The sequence below is a fragment of the Lissotriton helveticus genome, chromosome 11, assembly GCF_964261635.1.
Source record: "Lissotriton helveticus chromosome 11, aLisHel1.1, whole genome shotgun sequence".
Lineage (NCBI taxonomy): Eukaryota > Metazoa > Chordata > Amphibia > Caudata > Salamandridae > Lissotriton > Lissotriton helveticus.
In genome coordinates, this window is record NC_136072.1 from 923,097,091 (window position 1) to 923,120,992 (window position 23,902).

Here is a 23,902-nt window from a genome sequence, read left to right on the forward strand (position 1 = left end):
CGGGGGACACAGACTGCGACCTGTACCCCTGCTCATCCCTCCCCTCCTGAAAACTCCACCTTCTACCATGAATTGGTTGGTAGGGCTACCTCCTTCCACCAGATGGATCTCCACATTGAGCTTTTGGAGGATGACTTCCTTTTTGAGACCCTTTCCTCCACACAACATTCGGCCCAGAACCTCCCCATGCACAAAGTAATGCTGCGTCACACCCCGGACGTCTTTCACGATCCCGTCCACACCAGGGTTATTACACCCAGGGTGGAAAAAAAAATACAAGACTTCCCCTATCGACCCCATGTACATTTGTGTTCAGCTCCCGCCTAACTCTCTAATGGTCACCAATGCATGAAAGAGGGCTACCTCTACTAGATAAAGAGAGTTAACATATACATGCTGCTGATAAAAAAAGTAGTTGTGCAATCGGCCATCCATTGGCAGATTGCAAATTACATTGAGCTGCTCTCTGGGTATGACCGTGCCCATTGGGATGAGATGGAGGAGCTCCTCCAGCATCTCTCAGATGAGCACAGGATAAAGGGCTGTGAGATTGTCCCAAAGGGAAAGCAGATCTCCAACACCACCATCTGCTGTGCACTAAATGCCATGGACAGTGCTGCTCGGGCGGGGTCAACTTCAGTGTCCTTCTGCGCAGACACGTGTCCCTCCATATTTCTGGCTTCAAGCGGGAAGTCCAGTAAAACTTGCTCAACCTGACGTTAAATGGCCAACATCCGTTCGAACTACAGGTTGACCAGAAGTTGGAAATCAGGGGGAAAAAAGGTACAGATAGGTCGAAAGTGATGAGTGCCCTTCAGACACCTACTTTAGCCACTCCTCCCCCCTGCCCCCGATCATACAACACCTGTCGGGGGTGGGGGGGAGGGGGGCAACCCCAAAGGTTCTTTCTCTTTTGACAGAATGCCACCTCCGACCAATGGGTCTTGGACATTATACAACTTGGTTATTGTCTGGAGCTCACTTCCAAACCTCCCACCATTACACTTCCCAAACACAAACTCTTCCCGGAACATCAAAAGGTACTTAGGGAAGAGGTCCAAGTGCTCCTTCTCAAAGGAGCGATGGAACACATCCCTCACCGTCAGCAGGGCATGGGAGTATATTCTCTGTACTTTCTCATTCCCAAAACTAGACAGCATTACCAGTTCAAGTTACTCCCCATCAGGGTCATCACTGCACCCAGGGTGCTCACCAAGTGCCTTTCGGTAGTGGTGCTCATCTGCACAGCCAGGCAAGGTATCCATGTCTTCCCCTGTCAGAACGGCTGGTTCATCCATAGTGCCAACCACGAAAACTGCAGCAAACATAATACTTCCTCAGATCCCTTTAGATACAGCCCTATCTGGAGGCAGTCCTCAGCTCAAAAGTTGGGATGGCTTATCCAAATGTTGCCAGAATATTGTCCTTCCATGCACAAATCCCTCTAGACCAGGCCATCAAGGCACAGTCAGGACAGTAATGCGCCTCCTCGGCATGATGACCTCCTGTAGTTTAATAGTGCCCCATCCCAGGTTACACATCTGTTTGTTGCTGAAGTGCTTCGTGCTCCAGTGGTCTCAAGCGGAGGGTCAAAGGGACGATTTTGTGTTGATCAGCCGCCGCACTTGTCGTTCTCTGCAGTGGTGCGACATCAACAACCTGTTGTAGGTGCAGCCTTATCCCAGCCCAGTTATACAGTGGACCATTACAATGTATGCCTCCCTTACGGAATGAAGTGCGCACTTACAGGATCTGACTGTCCAAGGCCAATGGGAACCATCTCTCTGTAGAACACTTTGCTTCACATTCCATCCTCACCCGCCGAGTGGAAAAACAATCTAATAATGGAGTCGATGACTATGAACATTACCAGCAAGAAGAGGAGCCACAATACCGCATGACCTGAAAGACTTCTTCGAAGAAAAACAACTTGAACACATCTGGACCCAACACTAGGTGGCAGGAGTATGCATAGCACGTGAATCTATAGCACTACATGCCATGAACAGGTGCTTGCTAGGTAAGTAACATATTTCTTAATACCGCTCCCTAAACTTTCGTTCTCATTGTTGTTTTTGTTTTTCTTACAATCTGATAGAATACATCGTCTTCCAACTCTTGTGAGATCTCTGTAAGTAAGACACCATCTCTACACACATAACTCTGCTTGGTATTGAAAACAACTTTAATAGAGTGTATTCTTACATTGCAGTGACTTGGTTTGCATGAATTTAACCCAACCCTATCTAGTATGCTGGGAACTTAATTTTGTTCACCCTGAAGAAAAGCACAGGTCTATGGTGGTGGAATGTTTTGGCAGTGGAGCATAGAACAGCTGCAATTGGTCATGCTAATAATCTCAGGATGATCTGCTACAGTTTTGAGATATTGCACACTCACCATTAAGAGCATTGTAGATTTTTTTTCCTACCGTTGCCATTCACTAGTAGGCCACACGCCCTATCAACTGACAGATATTAGTTTTTGCAGTTGTTTAATCCACTTCTTGTGTATCAATGCTTATAAACCTGTTTTGGCATATGCACTCGCATGTGTCTAATTGCATTTGGGTTCATTGGAGACATGTTGTCCGCCCTTTTGACTATTGTCTGATAGTGCCAGTTTGCCTCATTTCCATGTTTTGGAATCTTCAATATTCTTCGTTGTCTTTCCCCTGGAAGCAGTCAGTCTGAATAGTATGTTTCAGCTTGTAAAACACTCTTAATGATTGTTCCTTTTCCTACTAAAAGAGAATTAATTTTCTACTTTAAATTTTCATGTTTGTTGAATCCCAAATACTTCTGCGTCATTCCTGTTCTTGCTAACTAATTACTAATTATTAATGTGCCTCCAATTCCTGTATTTGCCTTGTTGTACTTCTGTGTTACTACTGCCTGCCATTCCTTAACTTGCCACTCAGAATAAAAAAAGAATTTTTTTAAAAATGCATCCAGGTAACTTGTTGTTTCCCAGACATATTGCTCCAACAGCTGCAGAAGAATTAAGACACACAGTAGCGCAGTAACGGCCTCTCTTCTTCTACTTATGGAATCTGTAAAGTGTATACACTCTTAACAAACTGCTTTGAGATACCATCATTGTCTGTTTTCACTGGATGGCACTCAGTGAAGAAAGGGTCATTATCAGAGACTAATTTTAAGCGCTATCAAAGCCTAACATCTCAACTCATGCTTTGGGACTAGAGTCTTATATTTCAAATGCATCCTAGGTGTTTCCCAAACATATAAAGGTAATATGTTTCACTGTCTCTGAGGATGTCCTGCGACTATAATGCAACGGTACCAGTTTGTCTTATAGACGTTTGGTAACTACTTATTGTTTAGTCGCACCCTTCTGTGTTTGGAGTCAAGTACAGAGAAGCTATAAAAGAGTGTTATTCATTGATACCAGTAGAATTTATTCTGAAATTCTCATGGCCTTTAGTCCAATAGGAAGAAGTTTCTTAAATCACTAGTGAAAGTGACAGCAGATCAGTGTTGCCTTTGTAGGAGAATTTTCAACTTTTTGGGTGGCTATGCTTTAGCCACTTCAGGCCCAGTGTCTCCCATACGGTTAAGATCTGTCTGGTAGGTGTCATCGATGCCTTCTTTTTGCCATGGTAGAATACTGACCTGAATTGTACCAGAGGCTGTATCCTCCATGCCCATCCAAACAGTTCTTTTCCTGTCTCCCCCTATGTTTTTGGCAGTTCTAAAGCCAAGCCCTTTGAGTTCTGCATTAGTAATGTTCTTGTTTTGTATCTCTTCTGGTATTCATGTCCTGCCAGCCTTCAGTGACCTCCCTACTTCTATTACACTACTCTTGGAAATGTAATTTCTTCACCTAGTTTTATTAAAGACTTTTTTAAGGATCTTTTCAAACAAGTCAAATAGATGTTTGCCACTCTTGCTTGTTAAAACGTCATTCAGTGCTTATGGCTCCTCCAGGAGAAGCCCTTCCAGTCCTTGTTTCTCATATTAGCTTATTGAGCTTTATGCTGGGCAGCAGACTCCTGAAAACCACTCAACGATGAAAAGGGAATTCAGCATTGAATATAATAGCTTTGTCGGCCTCAAATAAGATATACATTCACTCCTGAAGCAGAGTATTTTGAATATAGTTGTCTATCCCAGGCAGGCTTCAGAGATTTGTCTTTCACTTACAGTCAGATGTTAGAAAATCTGCGGAAGAGGTTTCGGTAAATTTGGTATAATAAACTAAAACTAGTTCTATTGTGAAAATTTAATTTTAGATCATTCAGTCATGTAGTAAATCCACCCGAAGGCAATTTAAGACACTAGAAGTAGTCATGGTCTTTGCATAGATCTACCTCTGAGCCCCAGTTACATGGCATTTCCTGCGACAGTTCCACTTCCTTCTCAACATCTTTGGGTAAATTGAACTCCAAGTGAAGCATAAGAAATTTAAGTGGGTCTTAACCCCATTCCACCACTCTGACTCCAAAGAAAGAAAACGAAAGCACAAGGGTATCAAGATTTTAATTTTCTCTCTCTCTAGGTCACTAGCCACTGAAGCAATTCCTCAGTTGGTTCCAACACGCTCTGGGGTCTCCTGGGCTGTAATCTACCCCACAGTAGATCATGCTGCAAATTATCAGTGTGCTTCCTCACTCTGGCGTGCCTTCAGGCCTCACAGAACCACAGGGGCCTCCATTTGGGTTAGCTGTATTGGGTCATTCCTCCGCAAGCCTGTACCTGTGGTGTCATGTCCTTTAGGATGGGCCTGTCATGTATACCCCATTTTACATACATTGTCCCAGCCACACGACAATAACGATTCTAAACAGGTGACCTTTTACCTAGTAGCTTGCTCCCGTCTGTTCGACACCAGGCTCTCGGCACTCCATCATAATTCCTGTACCTGACATTTATAAACATGTCCTCAGGCACAGTATAATTATTCTAAATAAGGGCCACCACTTTTTCATCCTTGGCCAACAGCCAGCTGTGCATGATCGCATTTGTTTGGAAAAACATTCATGATTGTTTTCAAAACATTTATGGTTGTTTTAAAAATATATCGATTCTAGAAGAAACCCTGGAGTTACCACCCTAGTATAAAAGACCCTTATTCCTCCCTACAAATCAGATGAGAAATTCCTTCCAGGCTGACACGGAGTCCTGCATGCTGAATCTTCGACATGCAGCGGTCTGACATCCCTTGCGGGGTGTCATCCTCGAAACAGAGACGGGGTGCTTGATTTCAAATCATCAGGTGAGGGGGCTGGTTCTTCCCTAGGGGATTCTTGGCTACATATACACGTATACATGCTACACACCCATATGTAGGCTAGGTACATTTAGGCAAATTACATTTAGGCAAATTACTTCTGGCGCACATTTTCGAGTATGCAGGCGCTACTGTTTTTATCTGAACTGCTATGTTATGTTAATTTTATTTTATAATGTGCACAGCTCCCCAAAAAGGTTTCCCAGCTCAAGCCTAAAGGAACCATGAAATATGAGAAAAGAAGAAATGAAAAGAAGATATGAAAAAAGGTTATTGATTAAACAACAAGGTTTTTAGTTGTTTACGAAAATTAGAATACAATGTTTCCTTGTGAATCAGAGTGGGGATAGAGTTCCACAAGAGTGGACCGAGATAAGAAAAGGAACTGCCACCCATTCTTGTAAGTTTGATCTTAAGAATTAGAAATTTTTCTTGAATAGAAGAACTTAGAAGACGAGAAGGTTGATAGGGGCATACCAGATTTTGTAGGTATTTAGGCTCAGTGCCAGTCTTCATCTTGAACATGTAGCTCAGAGCTTTAAATTTCGTCCGATTTTCCACTCTGAGCCAATGCAGATCTCTCAAGGCATTAGAAGTGGAGGACATTCTTGGGATTCTGCAAAGCAAACTCGCTGCAGAATTCTGCATTACCTGGAGCTTGCGTAACACATCCCTATTAGCTCCCAAAAAAAGGATGTTCCCATAGTCCAGTCGGGATGTTACAATTGTCTGGACTACAGTCTTTTGGGTAGCAATTGGGAGCATCCAGATGATTTTCTTTAAACATTTTAAGATAGTGAAGCAGGTGGCTGCAGTTTTTATTGCATGTTGTTTCATAGACAGTTTATTGTCAATGATGAATCCCAGATTGCAGACCTGAGTAGAGGGCAAGGGTAAAGGCCCCCAAAAGTCTATATTTTTCCCAAACATAAGGACCTCTGTTTTTTTCCCCATTGAGGTGGAATAGATTTGATTTCATCCAAGATGCAATATTTCTCAAGCCCAGTTGAAGGGTTGAAGGTCCTAGCATTTTTTCCGCCGAGAGGGAAACATTTATTTGGGTGTCATCAGCATAGGTAAAAAGCGACAACCCTTGCCTCTTCCGCAATTGCTGCCAAAGGTTGTACATATATATTAAACAGGAGAGGACTTCAAATTGATCCTTGCGGTACCCCATATGGAGAGGAGTAGACTTTTGAGGGAGCCCTGGTTGAAAACACTTGAAAGGTCCGCTTAGATAGAAAAGAAGACAGCCAACCAAGTGCTGACACTGAAATGCCAAGAGACTGTAAGGATTTAATTAATACGGTATGAGAAACCGTATCAAATGCGGCACTTAGATCTAATAATATAAGGGCCACTGTGTTACCTACATCTAAACGTTGCCGTAGCATTTCGGTAACGCCAAGGAGAGTTGTCTCGGTTGAGAAACCCGCTCTGAAGCAGGACTGAGAGGGATGTAAAAATTTAGAAGAATCAATAAGCGTGGTAAGTTGTGAATTTAAATGTTTTTCCAAAATTTTGGAAAAGACAGGAAGGAAGGAAATGGGTCTAAAATTAGGTGGCTGGGTGGGGTCAGCATTTGCCTTTTTCAACAGTAGGAGGACCACGGCATGTTTCCAAGCAGGCGGCACCATGACCACTTGAAGCGAGGCATTAAGTAGTTCCATAACAATTTTCAAGGATGGCTGTTCAAATTGCAGGAGTACAGAAGCAGGGAGAAGATCACAGGGAGAACCAGATTTAATGTTCCCTAAATTTTTTTTTTTAAAGTGTTGATGTTAAGAGGTACCCACTTCTCCAGGTTTGTAAGAGGTTCAGCAACAGTGGGCTCAGGAGAAACAGTTGCCTGGGTAGGCACCATTGAACTAGTTCTATGGAGTGTCCAATATATTGTATTGTATATATAGAAATGTATCCACTATTTACTGTATTGGTACTTACAATCTCTTTTGTATGCTTCTGTCTCCTGATTGTCGCAGCACATATGTTTTACACAAGGCTGACACTGGATCAATAAATACTTATTGAAACGTCCTATTCGCCATCCTGTGTATTTTCTTAGAGTAAGGAAGCACAAGTGTCTGAGTGAACCGTACTGTACTGTTATCCACAATCTCTGAGGAATCAGGGTTCTCATGTTCAGTGGTTGCCAGAGACTACCTACACCACTGTAGAATACAAGGGGGTAGTAGTGGCACTGTAGAGCTAGCTGGTCTAACGGATGGCATGTCCTGCGGGGGTGTCCTGAAGCGGTTGGGACACCAAGCCCTCAGTTTAGGTCTTCCAAAATGCGCAGGTTCTGGGGATTCCTAGGAACTACACAACATGGCACCGCCTACGTTTGTTTGGTTCCTATATTAACAGTGAAAATCTTAGTAGTTCAATCGGGCTTTCTCAGAAAGCCCTACTATCACTATTCACGTCTGAAGTTGGATGGGAGATTCGCCTCAGCTGAGCAGATCTACTGTGCTTTGGCTGACGTTTTAACAATCTTGTAAGGATAAAAAGTTCCCCACATTATGCAAAGCCCTACCTCTTAACATTTTCTCTTAAAAATAACTGACCTCGCGAGTAGCTCAGGGGAAGAAGAATTTGCAAACGCTCTTAACATCACAGAGAATTGCAGACATGCAGTAACTATAAAGCTGCTAGAACACGGCGTACCCGCAGCAGGTGGCTGTGTTACCTTCGTGATTGAGGCACACAAGGTGTTTGGATCAGAGGTATTCTATTCTTGGGTTCAGTTCCCACCTGCAGATCCGGTGACTAAATTGTTCCACCCATAAAATGTAGTTGAACCACCAGATGAATACATTCCATATGAAGACATTCAAGTCCCTTTTCACTTACCTGCAACACAAAAAGTGGTTTAAAGGTGCCGTTACTAGTCCTGTACTGACTCCAGTACATACTTCCACTCTGGCCCGGGGATCCACATCGATTCCTGCTGGCCTGACACAATGTACCAATGATATCCGTGCTGGTAGATGGTTTAGTTCCTACACCTTTTCAAGATTCTGAACCGATGTTGGGTCAAACTCGACCAATAGCAGCTAGTTGTTATGCAACCTAAGCTACGGTGCTTTGGAGCTTAAAGCAGCTTCAAGAAGACAAGCAGGAGATGCTTCTCCAGTGCCGTTTCAGTGATAGCTGAGCTGTCAACCAAGCTGGCAAAATAGAAGCATATAGGAGTTGCCATGAAGCAACTGAGAACAGGAAAGTCAAAGCATGCTCTTTCTTGTCAGGTAACAGGCTTCAACGCCCCAAAGAAGCGTACTTCAAGTATACTCTGGGCACAATTTGATATCCATATTTAACTTGTTTGAAGGTAGTAAAATAAAGTTTGTCCTAACATGATACTCAATAGGTTTCCTGCCTACAAAATTAATGTGATATTGGAAGTCAGCAGATTGGGTGCTACATATGTTATATTTACAATAAAAATGAGGCAGAACAAGGCCTTAATATTTTGCTGTCAGGGGGCAGCTGGACCCACATCTAAGCAAGCGTCCCTACCACGTTACAAATGTCAACAAAGGCTCAATTATCTTTTTGGTTCTGACTCTGATCCTGTGTCAGAGTAGGGTGCACATCACAATACTGATGATGATGGTGACTGCAATGGCTTCTTTCTTCCTCAATATACCTTTGAATACCTTGATTTACAAAATGCAAGTGGGCTTGCTACCTTTCCTGAGACAGAGCTTGAATCGCCAAATTGGCAAACAGAAGAATGTGCCTCAGTTGCACTGGTGGTTCAGAGGGCAGCCCAAGTACTAGCATTACGTCTGCTGTCCATTAAGACTAAAACAAATACTTGACAGAAATGTTGCATCCTGCACTGCCAGTATATGAGCCATTGCTTCCATTAAATTACACCCTTGTAGATATTTTCGTGGCCGCCTGAAGTGCTAGATGTCACTCTCATTGCCAAACGCCCCCCCCATGAAATCCATCTGCATTGGGTACTAGGACAAGTTAATGACCTGGTATGCTGCCTGGGACACTTACTCCGTACGGGTTGCATCGTTTTGTTTATTTTGTCCTTACAACAAAGTCTATATCCGCCTGCTGTTGGGACAAATTTGTGGCTTGGTCCATCTCGCGCCAAGCAAACCCACGTTCTGCTCCCTTGTTGAAGCTTTTGCTGTGCCACATTTTCTTACAGGCTTGTAGCATTGGCTCTCTCTTAACCCTTTATCATGCCCCAATAGGACCTTAATTTAGTCCTCCCTAACCTCATGGATTCACAGTTCGAGACCCTGCATAGTTATACACCCAGTCTTCTAACTCCAAAGAATATCGATTGGGCAATCAGCTCTTCTTAGGGTTCACTGGAGCGTAAAAAGTGCACAGCAGTGCAGAAACGGACCATCTCTCGATGGATTGTACTCTGCATCAAGCTCTACTGCACTTGAGCTAAAAAGCAGCCCTCTGAGGGCTTGCTGGCCCATTCCATTAGGGTAAATGTTGCTACTACAATGTTAGCACACTGGGTAACTGTCTTGGACTTTTGACAAGCTGCTACATGGGCGTCCCTCCAAATTTTCACAATGTTCTACTGCGGGACAGTCAAGCCTTTGGAATAGGGATTTTGCCCTTAGAGCCACCCAGGACTTCCTGCCTTGAGCCACTCAAAGTAAAAAGAAAATGGAATCTGTAAACATTTCTGATAGGACTAATGATGATTTCTAGATCAAGTATTCTGTATAATGTTGACACAGATCAGTAATACCGAAAAGATCATACGTCTTAACTTATTGTGTTTCTCCCTGTGCTGTTCACCAATTTTTTCTTGTTTTTAAATGAATGTACTCTTCATTATTTTGTCGAATTGTGGAAAAAAAGAATTGTTTTTAAATATAGAACTTCTCAGGAGCAGCAACTGATTTTTAACCTTGTAAAATGTTATAATCACTTTTACTGTGTTACTTGTGATGGATATATCATGAGTTTTGAGTCTGATTATTAATTTTAAAACATGAATGAATTTTGACTCTGCATCTCTTCTGCCTAGTGTCTCTTTATACTGTAGTGGTACAGAAGTCTGGGTTAATATAACGTATGGACGACCAGCTTTTGCCGGTGTAAGATTGAATGTTGTATATAAGTATGTGGTGTTGTATTTCCCAAGGTGAAATTTTACTTTTACCATCTATGGGGAAGTATTGCTTGGGGGTATTCTAAGACTGGGAATCTGCTTTTAGAAGTCCCTATGAGAAGTTACTTACCTTTGGTGATACATGTACTGGTAAACACTCCATCTAACTGCAGATTCATCACCAACCCTCACATTTTCCCTGTTCTATGAAATGAGCTCTTCACGCTGACATCTTGTTAGGTTCCATACCCTGGTCAAGCCCACAGTCTAACATGGCTCTGCATTTTTGGCGTGGGACTAGTCACGAAATAAACTGTCAGCTTGATTTGGTGGCTCCTGTAGAGAAAACGCACAACTCACTTCTGACGCGGATGATGCAGTCACAGAGCAGATTGATGCATCCTACTGGTACACAAAGGTGCTGTTCCAGATTGACTGATCACTCTAATGCCTTGGGAGTATTCTAAGGCGAGGAATCTTTGGTTAGAAAGTCTCTACCAGAAAAAGCGTTGACTATGGCATTTTATCCTGAAGTTCTCTACGGTTGCAGGTGGTAGCTAGCACTCTCAACCCACCTATATAACTGTTGCCTCTTGATGGCCGAGTGTATTCATCAAATTTTCCTTCTCTAGCCATAGTTTCTACTACTTTATCCTCCACTCCAATGCTTTATCTCAAATTGCGAATTTCTTTTAAGATGTCTTCACATCAAGACATTTTGGCTTCTGAATAGGCTTCAAAGCTCCTTTCTCTGTTCCTTGTCCAGTTCTGGTACAGTTAGAACCTGATGGAAAGCAGTGATGTAATGTGTCACTCAGCATAAGTACTTACTAGACTCTGATGGAAAGCTGTGATGTAATGTGTCACTCAGCATAAGTACTTACTAGACTTAATATTAAACAAGTGTCTAATTCTGGCACATGGGTAGTAAAAGCTGCAATTCACTGGAGCTAAAAAAAAGATTATGAAGAATTAGTCTTGGGGCAATTGCGTAGGTTCCCACAGCTTTATTGCAATGAGAATTTCACGTGTTGTTATATGGACTTCACACCAGAGGAAGAAACAAATCAGAGGAATACTTACTCACTGCAAGTGAGGAACTTTGCCAGTAAATCAAATTCCAAACTTGAAAGGGTATGTTTGCGTGTTTTTTTTTACTATTTTGAAATAACTGAAAGGTACAGCAATGGGAGGAGGCAGGGGTCATATTTATCTGTTGTCAGGTGGTTGTTGTTTCCATTTGGTACAGTAGCTGGCTTTTTGCTGCAGCATGATCGAAAGTCAGATAGTCATATAGGAAATGCTAAACGTTGATGTGATCTTCAAGTTGTGCATAGGCTGCTTTTTTCAGGCTTACTGATGAATGATAGGTTACTGATGGTCTGGTAGCTGGTGTGGTCATCAGAGCCCATATTGGGATCCTTCAGGATTAGGAATATCTTGCTTGATCTGAGGTTCTGGGTAGATTCCTTGAGCGAGGAAGCTATTGATGATGGTAAGTAGGGATGATCGAGATTCTCCAGCAATGAAGCACAATAGGAGATTTTAAGAGTTGTGGATTTCTGCGTGGTCTGAAAGAGATGGGCTTAAAGGATGACCATTCGTCACATTGCTCTTAAAATTCCTAATAAATTGGGAACCACATAGCAAGTTCAGCAACTAACCCAACCTGTGAGTAGGAATCATTGACTAGGGCAATATAGTGAAAAAAAATATAAGCCCTTTATAGCAAACAAAGAATTTATTTTTGACAGGAGTGGGGCCAGCGTTCCACATGGCCCTGTTGACTCGCTACAGTATTTGGAGTGACAAAAGCTTTGTTAGCTCCCACCTTGTCCCATTATCGTATTTTTTATTTAGTCACTTCATGTAAGCTCACTTCATGTAAGCTCACTTCATGTAAGGGGTGCCGCTCGTAGCCGTGGACCTTCTGCTGGGGTGCAAATCAGCCGCAAACGCCATATAACAGCTCGCGGCCCACGATTCGCGGGACGCGCACGGGCGCGCGCCGGGCGAAGCCCTGGCCAAGGGCGGGCCTGTTTAAGCCCGTTGTAGCCCGGAAGAGACCGGACCGGGCCCCCCTCTAACACCTTGTATTTCCCACACTGAAGACTGTCTTACCACTGCGTAAGTACTCATTAATTCTTTATAGCGGATATCAATAATGTCTGGGCGTGAAGGTAGAGGTAAGAAAGTGACAACAGGAGGGTATGTAGCCGGCATATTGGACCAATTTATCGTGAGGGCACTGTCCATTTTGGAACACGAAATAGCCCTTACAGAACGTCTGCTCTTCCAGGACCCAGTATTTACTAAAAGGTCTTTGTTGGGGGCCCTGTCTAAAGCTCGCACGCCGGAGCCCTGTCGCCAAAGGGTCGACACTATTGGGTTATCGAGTGGGATTATTACCGAGTCACCCCTTGATACGGGTAGTACACCTTTGACTGGAGAGTCGTTACAATCTGCAGCAAGGATTGATAATTTATCGACAACCCTTGGCAATAATACAGCAGTGTGTAGCTCTGAAGATCCTAGTACTTCTCGCCAGCTATGTGGGCAACATGAAGGGGCTATCCCCAAAAGGAAGAGGGCAGGTGTGGCCATGCGGGGCAGAAACCTAAGTTGCCAAAGCTCAGTACCACTAAGGATCCTGCTACTGTGGAGCCAAAAGCCACCGAAGGTGTGCGAGAGACTTTATCTCCAGCAATTGTACCTGATGTGGCGATTATTCCCCATATATCATCTTTAGCTGAAGAATTATTTTTGCTGAAATTGGGTGCTCTTATACTATCATCACTGCAGCCCCTTGAAGGAAGATTGTTACTAATCGAGCAAAGGCTAACAAAAATGTAAGAATCATTTAGATAGAGTGTGGACTCTAGAAAGGATAAAAAGGTGAACCGAGGTCAAATACAAGTAATGAATGTGCCTGAAGGGTCACTACCAACGACTTCTATACTGATTAATAGTGATCCTCCTAATTCCTTGAACATCACAACTGACAAAATTATTATTAACTGACCAGACAATCCTTTGAATATGGCTAGTAATGTAAGACCAACTAAAGACCCACAACGATTTCGAGATGAAGAGTGGAAATCTGTAGAAAAAAAATGCCAACCAGGAAATCTAATACTGTAGTCTTGAAGCCCAAATTACCCTGTATCGATCTAGCCCCCGAGAGTGCTCCGTATGTAGTTGTTCTGGCTGGGGTTCCTGAATTGGGCATTAATGGAACAGAATCATACATTGAACTAAAAAACAAATCCATCCACTGGCTGAACAACAATAGACCTCTCCCCAGAACTGTGCAATGTCAAATGTTATTTGCCAAAAGAGTGGGATGGGTGGGAAGCAGACCTAAAGATGTGGAGGGGATTGTATTGTTAACTTTAAAGATAGTAGGGTGGTTGAACATGTTTCTATGAGCCCTTCTAAAAACTCTCAATCGTCCATTCAGCCCCCTCCTAACTGTAGATTTAACCAAGGGTACTACAGTTATAATAACAGAGGACGGCCAGCCCAATATCCAACTCAGAATTATAGAGAAGAAATGGGTAAAAATCAGTTCCTATCAGGTGTTCCATTAACTAATAGATTTGGTGTATTAGATCAGGTAGATTGACCACTATCAACTTCTTCACTTCCACCCATAACACCAGAGATGCGAAGGAACACAAACAAAATAAGGATTTCCGGGGGGAAGCGACGAGATACTTTGATAACTGAGGTGATAGGGTCTAGAGATAGTGGAAGGAATCTTGTAGTTGAACCCGAGGTAGAGGATGGGAATCAGGTATGTAAGAAGGATATATTTATCCGATCAATTGATGTTCGATAACCTCCTGAAATTCTATCACCTCCTCGCCCCTGTTCTAACCAACTAGGCAAACTAGACTGTGCTGGGCCCGAGGTGAAAGTAGGGAGTGGCTTGGAGGGTCCCACTGGTGGCTTAAAAATGCTGTCTTGGAACTTTGCAGGCCTAGTGGCTAAATTTGATTTGCCAAACTGGGGAGACTATATTGACTCCATGGGATTTGCCTCTTACAAATGACCTGGGCCCTAAGCCCCGTCCATAGAGTGGGGTATGTGACATATTGTGAGCCAGCTGTCAAGGGCCTAGAAGAAGACCATCGGGGGGCCTGTGTATATGGGTGGGAGTCCACCTTGGATGTGTAGTGAAAAGAGTTGATACCCACTCTCCAGACATAATTTGTATCCTTTTGAGCCATAAAAAATTCATATCTATTCTCTGCCAGTTCAGTATGGAGGGACATCAGTGACATTGGATTCCTTGGCAAGTTTTCTGAACTCTCTTCCGGGTGATGTGTCTTTTTTGATTGGCGGGGATTTTAATTGTCATTACGAACCCCTTAACTGTTACATGACACCCATTAGTAATGACGAGGATGCAATCTGGTCAATTCCAACGCCAAACACATACTCGGTAAAGGGGTGGACCCTGCTAGTCCTCCAAATGGTCTCTCTCACACTTACCTTTTCTATTAGGGCTTGTAATGGGCGATTCCCGAGAGATAACCCAGGGCAGCCAACCTTTGCGAGATTGCCAGGCTACAACAATCGATTATTATTAGTGCAGAGTTATGGCACAGGGTGACAGATTTTAGTGTTGTGCAGCGCACTGAAAGTGACCATAACTCCTTGGTCATTGTGCTAGATTTTTGTATGATCGAGACAGATCAAGGTATTGTAAGCCCCCCTGGAAGTGACCTTAGAGTAGTTGATGGAGGGAGGCGCATTTGTTGGGCTAAAATTAATCAATCTCCAGAGACAATGGCAAGAATGTATAATAGTATTATTCCTCTCTTAGAAATGGCAAGCATTGTCTCTCAAAATCCCTATCATGTTAGTTCCAGTGTTGATCTTGGAAAAATCCACCAGGAAATGGTTGCAATCCTGGGGGACTACTTTTATAGTAGTAGGCTAATGAAAAGTAAAAACCGTGGTTGATAAAAACCCCTGGTTCACCAGGGGCTGTAGGGTAGCAAAGCGAACGCTGTTGTCATCCCTTAGGGGGGGTGACTTTATACGTATAAATAAAGATAGGGCCGATTTTAAAATGATTATTTCTAAAGCTAAAGCAGAATGGGAAGCAGATAGAGGGCAGGCTATTAAGATCACCCTAGACGCAAAAGATGCGAGGGCCTTCTGGAATTTGGTCCATACTGGGAAAGTAGAGGGTAAGACCACTATTGAACCAAATATTTGTGAGGAAGCCTGGCGTCTATATTTTACAGAATTGTACTCAATTTCGTCAATTGAATTAAGTGAGCTGCCGGTTTGTCTCTTAACTGCCGATCACACTTGGAGCATACCACCCTGCACCGCGGCTGAGGTGCAATTAGCCTTAGCTAAGCTCCAATTGAATAAAGCGCCAGGATTAGATGGGATCCCCGGAGATCTCTATAGAAATGAACAGCCAGTGTGGGCCCTTTGTCTTCAATTACTTTTTAATACAATTCTTCAGGGTCTTCAAGTCCCATGTACATGGGCAGGGGCTGAGATCATCCCCATTTATAAGAAAGGGTCTCCCATGGAACCGACCAATTATAGGTCAATTAGCCTCATCAATGTATCTCAAAAAATTTATGTGAGAGTGTTATTAGAAAGGTTGCAGGATTAGATTATAGACCATGACATTTTGACCCCGTTACAAGCAGGCTTCAGGGCCAAAACTTCCACCATAGATCAGTTATTTAGGCTCCAGTTAATCCACTGGAAGCATGTAGTTTTGGAAGTCGGGAGCCTATATCTAACTTTCGTGGACCTGGAATCGGCATTTGATATGGTGGACTGTAACCAACTGTGGAGTATTTTGCTGGCTATGGGGGTCCCACCATATCTATGTTTTCAGCTTAAACGACTTCACGAAGGTACTTACGCTAGAGTAAGGTATGGCAAGAATGGGCAGTTGACGGCTCCGTTTCCCGTTGGTAAGGGGGATTAGGCAGGGTTGTGTGCTTGCGCCGACCCTCTTTTCTCTCTTCCCAAACGGGTTGATGGAAGACCTACTTGCCATTAAGGATATAGACTCCCCGAAATTGGCATTTCGTAGATTTCCAGCACTAATGTTTACGGACGACACCCTGCTGCTCTCGAAGTCAGCGATGGGAATGAAGCGTGTTAAATAAATTTGGCCCGTTCTGTAAAAAAAAATTTCTCTTGTGGTTAATATTAACAAAACCAAATACATGATCTTTAATGCTAATTCTATTAACTGCCCTCATCCGATGATGGAGGGCGGACCCCTGGAAAGGGTATCTATTTTTGATTATCTGGGTCTCTCCCTGAATGATAAAATGGGGTGGGGCCCTCAGATGGATAAGGCTAACCTAAAACTAACGCAGGCTGTTGGGGGAATCCTAAAAGTTCAGAAGAGTTGTGTTTTAAAGATTATAAGCCCACCACTTGAAATATATAAAGTTCAAGCTAGATCAGCATCTCTATATGTGGCGGAACTGTGGGGGCATAGATTTTCTAATGGTTTTACATTAACCGAAAATAATTTTATCAGACAAATTTTGACCCTGCCAAAAAACACACCTCTAGTACCGCTAAGGATGGATTTAAATATTCTGCCAATCGTGGACCTTATTGCCTCCCGTCCGCTGCTTTATTGGCAGGAGGTTGTGGAGCATCCCCGAGTTGGCCTGCTATAGGGAAGAATTAAACGCGGTAATGACATTACTAGGGGCCGGCAGTATACCATGGCTTTCATTCGCAAGGCATTCTTATAGTGCAATTGGCATGGAGAACCCTTGGATTAATCCAGAAGTTTCCTGCCCATCCATCTCTAAGAAAACTTTGGCTGGTGCACTAAAAGAATACAAATTGACTAAAATGTTGTATACTGTAAGTTCTACAAGCCTTACCTATGGGTTTATGGATTTTAAGTATCATTACGAATTTGAGCGGGTGCTGCATTCTATACAACCAACGTTAGCAAAGAAGTTGTTTCTCCAATTTAGATATGGAACTCTGCCACTATATGCGACAATGAGAAGGTGGGAGGGAGTATCTAATCGCCCTTGTCCTGGATGCCATGTGGAGGAAGAAACGGTAGTTCATGTAATGCTCTTCTGCGTGGCATACAAACAGGCGAGGATAAAATGGATAATTCAACTTTGTAGGAATCTAGGCATTAGGTAGTATCTTGACTTTTTTAGGATCCTAAAAACAGATACTGACCCAGTGTACGTGGTTGCAATATCAAAATGTTTGTTTTCTATGTGGTCAACCCGAAAGAAGTTGCTACAAATTGAGCAGACCACAAGTAGTTTATAGCACCCTGTTTTTTTTTGTATCCCTGGTATTGTGCTTCACCTTTGGAACTGTAATCTATTGTATGAGGTGGAGGGAGGCAAACCCAAATGAGATATAGTAGTATATATTCAAGTGTCGGGAGATGAGTGCGCCATTTTTTTTAGAATTTTATGAATTTGTACATTTAATTTATATTTTTATAGAGTGTTTTAAATGTATGAAATTCCCATGATGCTGAATTTTTAATAATGGAACAATTTTGTAATGCCTAGACACCAATGTACGTTATGATCTTGTAACTTTAATCTAGCCAGGATTTGTAATTGCTGTATTTTGAATGTGCTTTTATGGCTATAAATATCCCCAATAAAGTTCTTTGAATTGAATTGTAAGCTCACTGCAGGGTGCTCAGATAAGGGATAGAACAGTCATACCCATGCTCTCCAAGGTAGGGATTTTAGTACCAAAGCATATAGGATTTTCCTCGATATCACACCTAAAGAAACTCCAAACAGTCTTGTTTTGTTTGTTTAGCCTTTGTTTTGAACCCGCTCAGCCAGCATGTGTTTCGTCAAAAGGGCATAACCCTATGACTTCAATAGGGCTTAAATTTGGTGAATAAATCAGAAGGGTAAATAATGCAGATTCTAGTAGCTGATAGCATTTAAAATGGTAAAGTGGCAATGTACTATGGAGTATGTTTGTATTGTGCCACTATATATCTAATACATGTGACATACTCTTTACTTGTGGCTGACTCTCTCATCTTTCAAGTGTATTACATTTTAGAAGTTTATGATCCTAATGTTACTGAACAGTCTCCTAAAGGCTTTCATAATATGTCCTCTTCAGGATGGTATCAACTCTAGAAATTGGGAATAATTGCCTCTTTTAGCGTTTTTATCTGAATGGTTTGTTATAAAGTGCTGGTTTTGTTTTCTTATTTATGCAATTTAAGAAAGGGGCCTATGGCTTTGCTATAAATATAACCGGACAGTTTTCATTGCAGGGAACAAAATGTTTTTTTCTGCTGTGAACTCTAAAATTGGTGAAGTAGAAAAAAGTTGGATTTAACCTTAATGCACAAATTGAAGATGAGCAATTTGGATGGCTAATTGTCTAGATACTATTGTTGTCCATCATCTGTCGTTTATTTGATCTTGCTCTTGCGATTCAAATTTGAGGATTATGCAGAAGTAAGCTTTCCTTTTATGTTATTAAATGGACGTAATTTATACTTGCCTTACTAAAAACTCCTAATTTAATCCTCACTTTCAGTCAACGCCAGGTCAATGCTTCAATTTTAATAGCTTTAGCTGCCTTAAGGAAACTTAGGGGTTTGGGTGTGCTGAGAATCAATGGCCAAGCCTCAAAATTGACCTTGTTTTTTTTTTTTAATACAAAGACAGCCACAGTATAGTTAAGGGGCTTACCTTCTTCAGGATTTTACATAGTAAAGAAGTGAGCATAATTGTAGTATGTCGGCACCCAGAGAAGTGTATTAGTACTTTATGGTACTCCTAGAGCTTTTTTTCCATTCTAATTTTTGTTTTGAATAACAACAAACGAGTTCCTGACCTTGTAAGCCCTGACATCATCCTAATTTTTTGCTTTGGCCAATTTGTTAGCTTGGTTAATCTTCTACTACTTAATACGCCTCAAAACCTGCTCCATCAAAATATAGATTATTTTTGGATGCTAGTGTGAATCCGAAATACTCATCCTCTTTACTTAAGTGAAATGTCTGTATTCATTTTCTTGCTGGCCCCTTCCATGACCAGTGGCTCTATGTTATTAATATGCTGCTTCTTTCGTACACAAAATTCCTCAAATGATAGAAGACAGTTGGTATGATGCAGTAATGTTATTTTCTCATGTCTCAAGGCTGACCGGTCGAACATGGAATACGCTTGTGTTCCATGTGGTCCGGTCATTCTCGGAGTAGCGGTTGCCGGAGGCAGGAGTCTGGGAACCCTGTCTTTGGAGAGACTCCGAATAAACGTACTACGTGGGACCTTCCCTGTGTCAGAGTCCTTTCTTGAACATTTTGGCGATGATCTTCTACCATGTGCTTGTTACAGATAACTGTACTCCGCTTACGTCTTTGACATGCAAAGTTTTCTCTCAGGCTACGGCATCAGGCATGTGTATACCTCTCTTTATAATCCTCAAGGGAATGGAATGGTTAAACGCATGAATAGAGTGGTCAAAGGTACTATTCAATTGGCTGTTCCAGAGGGTCATTCTCGGAGAAGCAAGCGCCGGAGGCAGGAGTCTGGGAACCCTGTCTTTGGAGAGACTCCGAATAAACGTACTCCATGGGACCATACCTGTGTCAGAGTCCTTTCTTGAACATTTTTGACAAGTCTAAGGCATTTACGATATTTTTAAAGAAGACTTAGTGGAACTTATGCTGCAACACAGGCACCCACACCCTTATGTTCGTAGCCCATTTAACTCTGCCATCACCAAAAGCTTGTAATGCTAAAGTAGAATTAAGGAGAAAAATGGGTTATAAAGTAGAAAAGTAAATAACTTTTTTCCTTTTGTGTATGCAGTCAACTAAAATCATGAGGATGACTGTGTTAAATGGAAAAAACAAATGTTTAATACAATTAAATAATAAGTAATAACAAATTAGCTAAAATTGGAATTGATTTGTGTGTGAAGTAAATTGTTTAAAGTGTTTAGGGGATGATACGTCTTGGATGATTTTTTTTTATGTCACAGATACAGTAGGAAAATAGATGAACATTTTGTGCTTTTCTAGCAAAGGCTGTCTTGGTGGGGTTTGGAAAATAATCTTCAGGTGTGCATTTTGCCCAAATTTCTGTATGTATTTAGTGTTCGCCCCTTGACCTTACTTGGAAAAGGTTATTAAGGATATATATATATATATATATATATATATATATATATATATATATATATATATATATATATATATATATATATATATATATATATATATATATATATATATATATATATATATATATATATATATATTTTCACTGAAAAAACCATAGGTTTGACACCAGTTATAGTTAGCTGGAAATTTTACTCGCATAAAACCAATGAAATTCCCACGTTATAGTTAGTTGGACTCACTATAACTTGCGCGTGCAATGCACTGCTGATGACGTCACATATTACATCACTCATGACATGGTCAGTGACATCAGTCATGACATCACTCATGACACGGTCCAGTGAATGTGTGTCTTTTTAAAAAATAAATATGTTATATATATGTATATGTAAAAGTTGATGGAAGAATAAATGTTTAAATAAGTGATTACTGGGATGTTTAAAAAAAAATTTGATTGGTTAACTGGTTTATTAAGTGTATCCTAGTGAATACATATATTAGAGAGTAATGTTTAAATCTTTAAATATCTGTATTAGTGTTTCACTTTGTGTATAAGTGGTTGCATGGGTTGGTGAGTAGCTACATGTGTATGTATATGGGTTATTAGATGTTTTTGTTAGTATCAGTATGAGTGTTTTTATGGTTTGGTGGGGGTATTACTTAACACATAGATGCATGAATGACTGACTCTCTCTTTGTATGTGTTTTGAAGACAGCATATGTGCAGGACTGTATGGGTGGAAGAGTGTGTATATGTGTGTGTTAGTGAGTGAATGACTGTCTCACTAGTGTCTTTATCAGTAACTACATATGTTTTAATCTAATATATGTGAATATTGATGTATATAAGTGAGTATATGTGAGAGAAAGAGATTGTAAGAGTTCCTGTTTAGATAAGTATCTGTTTCTATAAGTGATTGTTTAAGAGAGTAAGTATGTGTAAGTTTCCATAGAAGTAAGGTGGTTGTGTGTGTATAGCTGTATATGCAAATAAATGGATGTTCAATAGTTTATTTGCATGTGTGAATATGTGTGAGAGTATCTTTTGGATGACTGTCGGTGTGTAACAGGATGTATAGGTGTATCACTACATATCATGAGTAAGTATATGTACGAGTGACTATATAGAACTGTTGATCAATGAGTGGATGTGTATATAGATGGTGGAATTATTGAATTGGTTGTTGTAACTGGTATGGGTATCTCCATTTTTAAAAAAATTTTAGTTTCTATTTTTGAATGTGTTTCAAGGGTTACATTACAGTGAAAAGAGGTCTGTCACTCTGTCACAAGGATGGTGTCATCAGTGATGTCATGACTGATGTCACTGACCATGTCATGAGTGATGTAATATGTGACGTCATCAGCAGTGCATTGCACGTGCAAGTTATAGTGAGTCCAACTAACTATAACGTGGGAATTTCATTGGTTTTATGCGAGTAAAATTTCCAGCTAACTATAACGTGTGTCAAACCTATGGTTTTTTCAGTGAATTTCATAGGTTTTTTAAATGCTACTTCCTAACTATAACGTGTTTAAAACCTATGGTATTTTCAGTGAATATATATATATATATATATATATATATATATATATATATATATATATAAAACATTTCTATGGCAAAATGAAACCCCTCATTTTGTTCCTTTTCAAATTAAATGTATTAAGTGTTACCACTTTATTCCAATCAAGATGACTTCAGGTGTGCCATACTTTTGTCATAAGTAAGACTGTTAGCGTCCTAGTTGTTCTTTAGAACACTCTGGGACATTCTGTCATTGGGCTATAGTTGGGCTACATCTGGCTGATATTTGGGCTACATTTGGGCTCTTTTGTCTCTGGTGGCCATCTTGGGAGACTGCATATCAGAATTTTTTTAATGAAATATAAGAGGATTTGAGAAGTCACTCAAAATGTGCCCTAATTTTTCTTTTTTCAGCACTAATCATAATTTCTATGGCAAAATGAACCCCCTCATTTTGTTCCTTCGCAAATTAAATGTTTTAAGTGTTAACACTTTATTCCAATCAAGATGACTTCAGGTGTGCCATACTTTTGTCATAAGTAAGACTGTTAGCGCTCTAGTTGTTCTTTAGAACACTCTGGGACATTCTGTCATTGGGCTATAGTTGGGCTACATCTGGCTGATATTTGGGCTACATTTGTTTTTTTTGTCTCTGGTGGCCATCTTTGGGCTACATTGGGCTACATTGGGCTACATTTGGGCTCTAACAAATATATAGCCCAATGTAGCCTAATATATATTTTTTCAAAGTTAATTTTCTCAGCAACTACTGAACAGATTTACACCATTCAAAGAAAAGCGTAATCTGCGAGCCAGACTCTACCTTTCTACCAAATTAGTTATAAATCCATTCAGCCGTTCGAGCTGTAGCCGTGTCTAAACGTCCTATGGAAAATAACATGGGGAAAACACGTTTTGGGACCCCCTTTTATCTCAGCCCCCACTTGATGAATCCCCCCCAAACTTTCAGGGTAGGAGCGGAGCGGAGCAGGCCATCTTCTTTGAGAAATTCGCAAAGATTCGTCCACCGGCGCCAAAGTTATTCTCAATAGAATGTTGCGGATTTCCTATGGAAACTAGGTCCTAACTACTGCCATTGGGCTATAGTTGGGCTACATCTGGCTGATATTTGGGCTACATTTGGGCTCTTTTGTCTCTGGTGGCCATCTTGGGAGACTGCATATCAGAATGTATTTAATGAAATATAAGAGGATTTGAGAAGTCACTCAAAATGTGCCCTAATTTTTCTTTCTTCAGCATTAATCATAATTTCTATGGCAAAATGAACCCCCTCATTTTGTTCCTTTGCAAATTAAATGTTTTAAGTGTTAACACTTTATTCCAATCAAGATGACTTCAGGTGTGCCATACTTTTGTCATAAGTAAGACTGTTAGAATGTCCCAGAGTGTTCTAAAGAACAACTAGAGCGCTATCATTGGGCTATAGTTGGGCTACATCTGGCTGATATTTGGGATACATTTGTTTTTTTTTTGTCTCTGGTGGCCATCTTTGGGCTACATTGGGCTACATTGGGCTACATTGGGCTACCATTGGGCTCTAACATATATGTAGCTCAATGAAGCCCAATATATATTTTTTCAAAGTTAATTTTCTCAGCAACTACTGAACAGATTTACACCATTCAAAGAAAAGCGTAATCTGCGAGCCGGACTCTACCTTTCTACCAAATTTCTTATAAATCCATTCAGCCGTTCGAGCTGTAGCCGTGTCTAAACGTCTTATGGAAAATAACATGGGGAAAACACGTTTTGGGACCCCCCTTTTATCTCAGCCCCCACTTGACGAATCCCCCCCAAACTTTCAGGGAAGGAGCGGAGCGGAGCAGGCCATCTTCTTTGAGAA

General features: G+C 41.2%; 1 protein-coding gene across 17 annotated transcripts in view; it reads left to right on the forward strand.

The window, feature by feature from the left end:
- The window catches only part of MTMR3 (myotubularin related protein 3), a 1,335,997-nt gene that overhangs the window by 448,692 nt on the left and 863,403 nt on the right, over nucleotides 1-23,902 (forward strand). For 8 of the 17 annotated variants that reach the window (XM_078667211.1, XM_078667215.1, XM_078667214.1 and 5 more), the window contains one exon: nucleotides 2,099-2,131. The exons of the other annotated variants lie outside the window; for them this stretch is intronic. In XM_078667211.1, coding sequence (XP_078523337.1) covers nucleotides 2,099-2,131 — 33 coding nt within the window. The remainder of the gene's footprint in view (nucleotides 1-2,098; nucleotides 2,132-23,902) is intronic. 17 annotated transcript variants of the gene reach the window in all.